Source organism: Lycium barbarum, chromosome 11, assembly GCF_019175385.1.
Source record: "Lycium barbarum isolate Lr01 chromosome 11, ASM1917538v2, whole genome shotgun sequence".
Lineage (NCBI taxonomy): Eukaryota > Viridiplantae > Streptophyta > Magnoliopsida > Solanales > Solanaceae > Lycium > Lycium barbarum.
This window is the reverse complement of record NC_083347.1, coordinates 80,591,243-80,600,471: the sequence shown is the minus strand read 5'-3', so window position 1 is coordinate 80,600,471 and position 9,229 is coordinate 80,591,243. Positions and strand designations below refer to the sequence as shown.

Below are 9,229 nucleotides of genomic sequence, written 5' to 3'. Positions count from 1 at the left end.
AATGTCGCCCTTGTTCTTGTACAATGGAATCATTGTAATGCATCGCCATTCTTCGGGCATCTTAGCCGTCTTAAAGATGACATTAAATAACCGAGTCAACCACTCCAAACCTGCCCTGCTTGTCGTCTTCCAAAACTCCCCAGGAATCTCATCAGGTCCGGTCGCTCTTCCCCTACTCATCCTACGAACAGCACCCTTAACTTCCTCAACCTTTATACTCCTACAATATCCAAAATCACGACACCTCTCGGAGTACTCCAAATCTCCCAACACAATATCTATGTGAGAGAGAAAATCTTACTTATTTGTTAGTGTTTGGGAAATAAACAAAAAAAAAATATTCTAAAAACATTTATATGTGATATAGGGTGGGATGGTCAAGGGACGAGGTTGGGGGCATCGGGTGAGTAGAGACGAGATAATGAATTTGGAATGTCACTTATGAACTTGTTTTCCTTACTTTCACTAGGAAGTCATTATCCTCAATTTTAAGAAATTTGTTTTCCTAAAGAAAATATCTTCCAAAATATTTTGACCAATCAAACATAAAAAAATTAAAAAATATTTTTATTCATACCAAACGCACACAGAGTTTTCTGTTGGTTATTTTTGAGAATCTTGCGGAGTCCAAAAGCTAGTTGTACATATTTGCTTACTGGTTAAATAATTTTTTTTTTCTTTTCATTTTGACCAAAAAAAGTTTAAAATAAAGACAGGAAAAGAAAACGGATGACAAGGAATAACAAACTTTAACGGTTACAAGTCACCTATGGCGGCAATGACTTTCCCTCTCTCCACATAAAAAATCAAAAGTTCAGGCTATAAACTATGCTCTGTAAACAATAAAATATGACAAATTTTGGACCCACAAATACAACTGAAAATACCCTCTTCTTTCTTGTTCCTCTGCTTTCGGACTGCTCGACACGAACCCTTATTAATCTCAAAGAAAAGAGTTTGACCCTCCTAAACATGTTGCATAAAAATAGCTCAATTTTTGAGCTAACAAATTTTTTTCTTTCATTTTTTTGGAACAATGTTTTTACAACCAAGATTCAATAATGAGCTAATGTAGGGACTTCAATTTTGATCCTCATTTTTCTCTCTTCCCATCAGAGTTTTTATTCCATTGATGGGTTTGGGGGGGACATGGGTTGTGTCAGCTCCAAGCAGGCCCGGGCCCATTCCCCGCCACCACGACGAAACAATTCCTCTGTTGTAACAACAACAACAACAAATGCTGTTATTAATGGCGAAAGTACGGACCATCCCAATGTGCACCACAAAATCAAGAATGGATCATTTGCGCCTTTGGAGAAGATTAAAGAGGAGCCTGAGAAGGAGAAGAATGCGGAATCTTTAATTCGACGAAGCAACTCGAATTCGAGGGGTTCAAAGAAAGGGAGTTCTGAGAAGAAGGCTAATTTTAGTATCAAATTTGGAAGGCTAACAGAAGGAGAACATTTGGCTGCAGGTTGGCCTGTTTGGCTAACCGCGGTCACGTCTGAAGCTATTGAGGGATGGATGCCCCTTAGATCAGACGCGTTCCAGAGATTAGAAAAGGTAATCTTTGTCCCCTCAATCAGAGATGGATCCAGAATTTAAGTTGGCGATTGGACGTTAAAAAAATGTGAAATTTAAAAAAAAAAAATGTAGTATTTGGAAAAAGTTGATAAATGGTATCTAGAAATTGAAGTTGTGTTTGGACGTGAATACAATTTGGAAAAATGTTGAATTTTTGTGATTTATTTAGAGTGAAAAATGTGAAAACAGGTATTTGGAGTTTTTCAAATGCCAGAAAGTTGTAATAACTCTATGTCCATACATGATTCTAGAATACAATTCCGAAAAATTTGAAAATAAACCATTGCCAAATGGGCCCTAAATTTGATATGCTCAAACTTTAGGTTCTTACTGCTGAACCCATTGTACTTTGAAATAATGGGCTCGGAATTTATATTTGTTCAAAAATTTAGTAATTATATATCTATGCTCCGTAATCAAAAAATACTGAGTTAGTTGAACCCATTGATTATATACTCCATCTGCCTTTTCGGCCTCAATTAGATGGAATAATATTTTATTGGTTCGATTAGAAACGCAATTGGAATGAAATGTTTCAAATGGAAGATATGATGTTTCAAATAGTTGTTGATATTTGTTATTGTAATGAAAACATAATATCTTGTGACAGAGAAAACCATGAATCTTGCATTATCTAAGGTACAAGATTTTAGATCATCAAAATGTATACCATGTTTTGGCGATTACATATTTAATGTTATTACATACTGACACGATGAGCTATATAGGATTGACTTTATAATTATTATAATCTCAGGCTAACATGTTTTTGGTTGGTTTTACTGATTTATGCTTCATATTCTTATGGCTGCTTCTTTTATTATTTTGTGAATGTCCTGAATTCTCAAGGCTCTATTGGCCATCTCTTTTTGAAAGAAGAAGCACCATGAGCCTTTGAAATTTAAGTTAATTTGCAAATACCAGCTCCCGAAGGATACTTAGCGTTGGATGCAGTGACAATAATTTTGGATGATTTTTCATCGTTCCATTTATATTGATATGTTCATATATCCAACCTAGAGATGTTAATGTTTGCCATAGAGATGTTAATGTTTGCCCCTCACTAATTTAATGTGTTAACTTTTACTTATTCCTCCTAAAAGACAATAAAACTTAGAACAAGAGTTATTGTATCTAAAGCAAAACACAGTGCGAGATAAGAGCTCAATAAATTGTCAGATCGGTACAAGATTTAGGTGATTATGGTCTATCTTGAAAATTTTGACAGATAAATACAACGGATCACTGACATTAGGAAAGGTTATTTCAGTTGAATATCACCATCTTATGAATGCAAAAGACTTTTCTTCTTACAAATACTTTTGTCTGTAGATTGGACAAGGGACATACAGCAGTGTTTATCGTGCACGTGATGTTGAAACTGGTAAAATGGTTGCCCTGAAGAAGGTGAAATTTGACAATTTCCAGCCAGACAGCGTCAGATTTATGGCTCGAGAAGTAACAATTCTCCGCAAACTTGACCATCCAAATATCATGAAGCTAATCGGAATAGTCACTTCTCGGTTATCGTGTTGCATATACCTAGTTTTTGAATACATGGAACATGACCTCTCTGGACTCTTGTCATGTCCTGACATCAAGTTCACTGATTCACAGGTTTGTTAAGATCATTGTTTGAATCTTTTTACTACAAAAAGGAAAAGAACATCTCATATTTTTTTCTCTTATGGAAGTAGATTAAATGCTATATGCGGCAGCTGCTGAGTGGACTAGAGCATTGTCATTCCCGAGGTATAATGCACCGGGATATTAAAGCATCCAATGTTTTGGTAAACAATGAAGGAGTTCTAAAGATAGCAGATTTTGGTCTTGCAAATTTCCTTAGTGCTAGGCACAAGCAACCACTAACAAGCCGTGTGGTGACTTTATGGTATCGACCTCCTGAACTTCTCTTGGGATCAACAAGCTATGGGCTAACGGTGGATTTGTGGAGTGCTGGTTGTGTTTTTGCAGAACTTTTTTTTGGGAAACCTCTCCTGAAAGGGAGGACTGAGGTCAGTGGTTTTTAGAAGTTCGTTTTGGATTTGATAACATTTCGTTCGTAATTCTCATAATAACTTGCACATATGGGACAAGATAAATCTAGGGCTTTTTTCATTTTCAGCCTGTCGGCCAAAATTAATTAAGGGAGCGAGCCGAAATATACGAAACCTATACACTGATTATGTATATTTTATGTATATTCATACTCAACATACAAAACCTATTTGTTTACTGGTTATTTTGTAAATTACATCACCGAAAAGGCATTGGACTGTAGCTATCTCATAAATCTACACTACTAGAAGATTTATGAATAAAGTCTTGAATATAACGGCTTTGATTAGATGATACTGATTTTAGTCAATTGTGAAAAATTATGTCTTTTCTACTCTGCAGGTTGAACAATTGCATAAAATCTTCAAACTCTGTGGTTCACCATCTGATGATTTCTGGAAAAAGTCTAAACTTCCACTAGCAACTATTTTTAAACCCCAACATCCTTATGAGAGTGCACTTCGAGATAGATGTAAAGAATTACCAAAAACTGCTGTCAACCTTATAGAAACACTCCTTTCAATTGATCCTCTTAAACGTGGAACTGCTTCATCTGCTCTTGATTCTGAGGTAAGGCTATGTGCTGAAAACAGTGCATGTATCTTTTTTTCATTTCAAATTTCCATTTTTACTATTATCTTCTTTATTCTTTTCTGTTTGTTTTATTTCCTTGGTTCTACTGATGACTGATCCTTAAGCTATCTCTCGGTTCTTTGTTCTCTGTTTTAAAATTCAACTCTCAAGTTGGACAACAATTAAGACAAATTCTTTCAAAATGCTAATATTCTGGTTCAACATTTGTCATGTACGTTTTTTCAGTATTTCAATACAAAGCCTTACGCTTGTGACCCGTCAAGCTTGCCTAAATACCCACCAAACAAGGAAATTGATGCAAAGTTCCGAGAAGAAGCACGGAGGTGAATTCCTTTCTTCTTTGCCCTCCATTGAAAGGATGTTCTGCATGTAATGGTGGTTAAAAAAAGTAAAAGCCGGCAAACATAATCTATATCTGTAGGCACAAAAAGAAAGATGATTTGTCGCTGTTCCTTCACTAGTCTGAGTACTAGTTCAACATTATAGCTCAAACATATCTAGTTCATGCTATGCATTTCATCCATCTCCAACTGCTTAGTTTTAAGCAACTATACTACTATGATTTTGCACTTATCTTCCCCTCACTTACATTGTCAGAAAGAGGGCCAGTTCCACAGTGAGAGCATCTGGAGCTTCAAGAAATTCAAGAAAGGTGCAAAAACCTCATCAAGAATCGAGCAACTTCGGAATAGTGGTCTCAACAGAGGTCTTTGTTCAGTCTCTCATTCACATACAGATACACATACTTACATTACTTATTGATGGTATATTGACAATCTTCCTTTTTGTTTAATGAAGGAAGCTGAAGCCAATACTCATAATGGTCGTAGAAACAATGTTGGTAGTGGCCATATATCTAAAGGAAAAGGAGCTACCGTGGCACGCATATCGATGAAATCATCTAATTATGATACAGTGTCGGAGGCTTCTCAGACGACCGAAGAATCTCAAGGGGAAAGCATCCGATCTGTCCCTGCGCAAATGACAGCTTCAAGTGGCAATGCATGGGCCAAAAAGAGAAGGCAAGATTCTGCAGGAACAAGACCACCCCATCGGCAGGCTAAATCAAGAAGTCAAAAGTTGATTGCATTTGACCCTTCCAGTATACTGCAAGCTACCGATAACGTGGATTTAAACATGCCAGATAATAATGACTTTTCGAGCAGGATCAACACTGAAGCCAGAGGCCGCAACAATGATGCAAAGCATTGTATTGGCAGGCAACACACTCATCATCATGAGCAACGAGATTCTTTTGGCTCACCTGATATACACCAATCTCAGGAGTTGTCAGAGGTTAGTAACCTTGATCCACTAAACCCATTTGAAATTGATGGTGTAAAACTGTAACTTTTGTTTTCTGCTGTAATGCTACCATAGGAGCGTTTTGTTTAATTAATTCTTTTTTGGTTTTTGGAGAAATGGCCGGGATTTTATAAAAATTTGACCTCATAAGCTGTTCTATGCGTAATTGAAATATTCGCATCGTCTGAACGTTTAACCATCTCATCTAACAGCTTAAACTATCAGAGAGTAAATTTGTATTTACTTAATTATGTCTTCAACACATCCTGTCACGTGCGGGCTTGATTCTTTTCATTGGCCGAGATCATGGAATATTTTTAATAATAGGTGGCAGTAAGACTCGAACTCAGGATCTCTATTGCTCTGATACCAACAACATACTCAGTGTAATCCCATAAGTGGGGTCTGGGAAGGGTAGAGTGTACACAGACCTTACCCTGCCTTGGGAGGTGGAGAGGTTGTTTGCGATAGAACCTCGGCTCAGAATAAAGCAATAACAAAGCAGGTCAAATAGGAAAAAGGAAACGGTAACTACAACAAAATAATATGCTAAGCGAAGAACAAGAGACGGTAAATAATAACAGAAATCGAAGGACACTACAATAAAAATAGACCTTTAGCCTAACTAAAAACCAAAATCTAGCTCTAGAATTACTACGGTTATCTTTAGATACCATCAGTCCAACTATAACTGAAATAACTTAAATATCATGTCATACAATCTAAAGTTTTATTTCTTATCTGAAGCCATGTCACATGTGCAACTTAGTAATTGCAAAGGCCCAACGAGTGATATGACAGAATATCTAAGTATCTTTCTAAATGAACAGGACTACAATGGCCGACAAAGAAGGGTTGCGTTCTCAGGACCATTGATACATCAGAGGAGTGATGCAAAGCAGGATAACCAAACGTACCAAGATGGTCGCAGATCTCGGTTTTATAAAGGTAAAGACATTCAATATGTGGTGATTTCTATTTCTCACTGCAGAAATCCATAAACAACCATTGCTTTTTTATAGAAGCCTCAACCAAATTTGGTTTGTTTCTTTAGATTTATAATGAAAATGAGCTGGAAGTGCATCCTGCATCCCTCAGCCAGTGAAGTGACTCTCGAAAAACGATATCTTCTTGAGGATTTTTGTTGGTCGAGAAAAAATCAAAGTCGGTTAAGAAATGTGTCATTTTCAATTCATTTTTGCCCTGGCTACTCCACTTACGAAGGTCTTGGACTCTGTGAACTCTGATCCTTGCAAATCATTTGAGAATTAGTGAAAAAATCGTGCAGATGAAGATACTTACTGCTGCACGACATAGTTTTTTTTTACCGAAATATGATGGAATCGCCAGAATATTTGATGCTGAAATTCCAAAAGTGGTTGGCGGAATTGGAATTTGATAACATGCTGCAGAATTGGAATTTTATAACATGCTGCAGAATTGCAACATGTATCCCAAGTACCATTAGAAACATGACTTTTTTTTTTCTTCCATTTATTGATTAGTGTCTAGGCTTCCCTCAATTGTAAATGGAAAATATGTATACACACATATATACCTTTAGTTGACATGTTTATACTACAAATTTGACCATCCTTCGTGTCTTTGATCATTTATGTCTATATATGTATTCGGCTTCAATTGAAGATTGTTGAAAGAGGATAGGACAGAGATATAACATCTGCCGTCACAAACCAAATGGGCTACTTTGATCTACAAAGGTTACAACTTGGTAAAAGAATTTGCCATCACTTGCACCTGTATGCCACAGATGTTGAGTAGTTTCACTTGAAGTTGTTATATTCATTTACGTACTGACAAGTACATCACATGTTTAAACGTAACATGTAATTTATTGTTTAACGAGTTTAAGTTCTGTACACTTATGGTGTAAAAGTTATTTAAACAATTAGGTAATTTAAATGGTAATTGCAAGTAACTAATCATAACAAGTAAGTAGTAACTTAATGAAGATAAGTTGCTTCCTATAGCAAGTTAAATTACACCGACAGTGCAAAAATTATAGTACACTGTTAATGGATATTAATTAAATCCTTATGCACAACCAAGAGAGTAGAACTTTGGATGATGTTTCTCCCACATTCAAAAGTGCAGTGAAAACACGTCAGAGATGCTTTAAGGCTGTAGTGGAAGTAATGAAAACTTAACAGGTTCGACAAGCTTGGGTTTGCTAAGTTATGAGTTCGATTCGGGGTGTCAAATGGGCGGGTTGGCTGAAATTGGCCTAATCAGAATGGGCTGAGGTGATAAATGGGTTGAGCTAATATTGACTCAAAGTTACTTGGGCTGAAATGGGTTAGGCTGAAATGGGCTAAAAATGGGTTGGGTCATGACCCGCCCAACTTGACACAATTTTTTTGAAGGGTCTATTTTCTAGAAAAATATTTTCACGGATTTTTTGAAAATATTTTTGAAGAAAACATTTTCCGTGGTAAATATTTTCGAGCAAAACATTTTTTGCGAAAAATATTTCCCTTCATATCAAACACACTACAAACTTATAAGATACATGCTACAAGAAAAGTGTATACATAAAAAAAATAGAGTAAACTCAAGCAATAAACTCAAATTTAAGTAAATCTTAAAAACGGGCTAGTATTGAGCTAAGTTGGAGATCACTTTAAAATGTGTTATATTGGGTTGGGCTAAAATCAGCCCAATGTGAAATTATCTTGAGCCCAACCCATAAAATTTTGGGCGAGTTGGGCGGGCAATCATCTTTTGAGCCAAATTTGACACCCCTAATTCAAATCATCACTTTGAAGATTAAAAATTGATTTCTTGCCTTTTTTTTTCTTTTTCTTTTTTACATAACCCCTTGAGGTGGGTCCCTTTGCTGACCTTGCGTGAATGCGAGACGCTTCGAGCACCAGACTAGCTTTTTATTTATTTATAAATTATACATTGTGAAGAAACATTTGGTTGTTCTTCATGTTTCACTTATTATTTATAAAGTCATTTAGTATAAGCTATAAGTAATCTCATGTTTATATGATGCTTGGATAATGATTATTACTTATCTTTTGAAGCAATTGTTGTTGATAATAGCTACGAGGATGACTACAACTATTGCAATAGTAATTCACTTTGCTCTACTCGCCCTCATGACGTAGTAGTCAAATTCTTCTTGCTCTCATGGATGAACCTAATCTTTTTGTCAAAAATAGTTGTTTTGTTCTTTGATACCTATTGCATTTACCATCAGTGTTTCAATGTATTAGGTATGGCTTCCTCCTATAAGTAACCACTAGCACTCCACATGTACGCACTGGCGTACGCAGGGGCGGAGCCACATTGGCTCCAGGGGGTTCCGAACCCCCTCGACGAAAAATTACAGTGTATTTTCAAAGTTAAAATTATTTTGTTATGTATATATAGTAGATGTTGAACCCCCTGACTTCTTCGTGTATTTACCTTTTAGAATTTTTGAACCCCTGGATGAAAATCCTGGCTCCGCCACTGGGCGTACGATGGATTTTGTGCAAATGGTGTTGGTTTATTATCACAATCTGCTAATATATGTGCATTTGGGTCCAAAATTGTGGAGGTGTTCAGGCTTTACTTCCTTACATGCGTCAAAGGAGAAAGTCTTTGCAACTGAAGTGAGCCTAGTGACGTGCTAGTGCTGCTAATTGAGTGTCGACACCTTGTTGTACTGTCAGTAAGA

The 9,229-nt window shown here is 36.4% G+C and overlaps 1 protein-coding gene across 1 annotated transcript; it reads left to right on the top strand.

The window, feature by feature from the left end:
• Positions 1-870: 870 nt before the first annotated feature.
• On the top strand, positions 871-7,293 carry LOC132619191 (cyclin-dependent kinase C-2 C-like). Its single transcript, XM_060334149.1, has 9 exons — positions 871-1,563; positions 2,917-3,201; positions 3,282-3,599; positions 3,985-4,212; positions 4,462-4,559; positions 4,834-4,942; positions 5,035-5,532; positions 6,372-6,489; positions 6,596-7,293. The coding sequence occupies exons 1-9, from the start codon at positions 1,150-1,152 to the stop codon at positions 6,601-6,603; spliced, it is 2,076 nt and encodes a 691-aa protein (XP_060190132.1). The 5' UTR covers positions 871-1,149; the 3' UTR covers positions 6,604-7,293.
• The last annotated feature ends 1,936 nt before the right edge of the window (positions 7,294-9,229 follow it).

Bases quoted from the DNA above. Each gene is read 5' to 3' on its own strand.
- LOC132619191 (XM_060334149.1), top strand. From the start codon at position 1,150: ATGGGTTGTGTCAGCTCCAAGCAGGCCCGGGCCCATTCCCCGCCACCA. The intron at 1,564-2,916 runs GTAATCTTTGTC...TTTTGTCTGTAG, and splicing joins CGTTCCAGAGATTAGAAAAG to ATTGGACAAGGGACATACAG. The intron at 3,600-3,984 runs GTCAGTGGTTTT...TCTACTCTGCAG, and splicing joins TCCTGAAAGGGAGGACTGAG to GTTGAACAATTGCATAAAAT.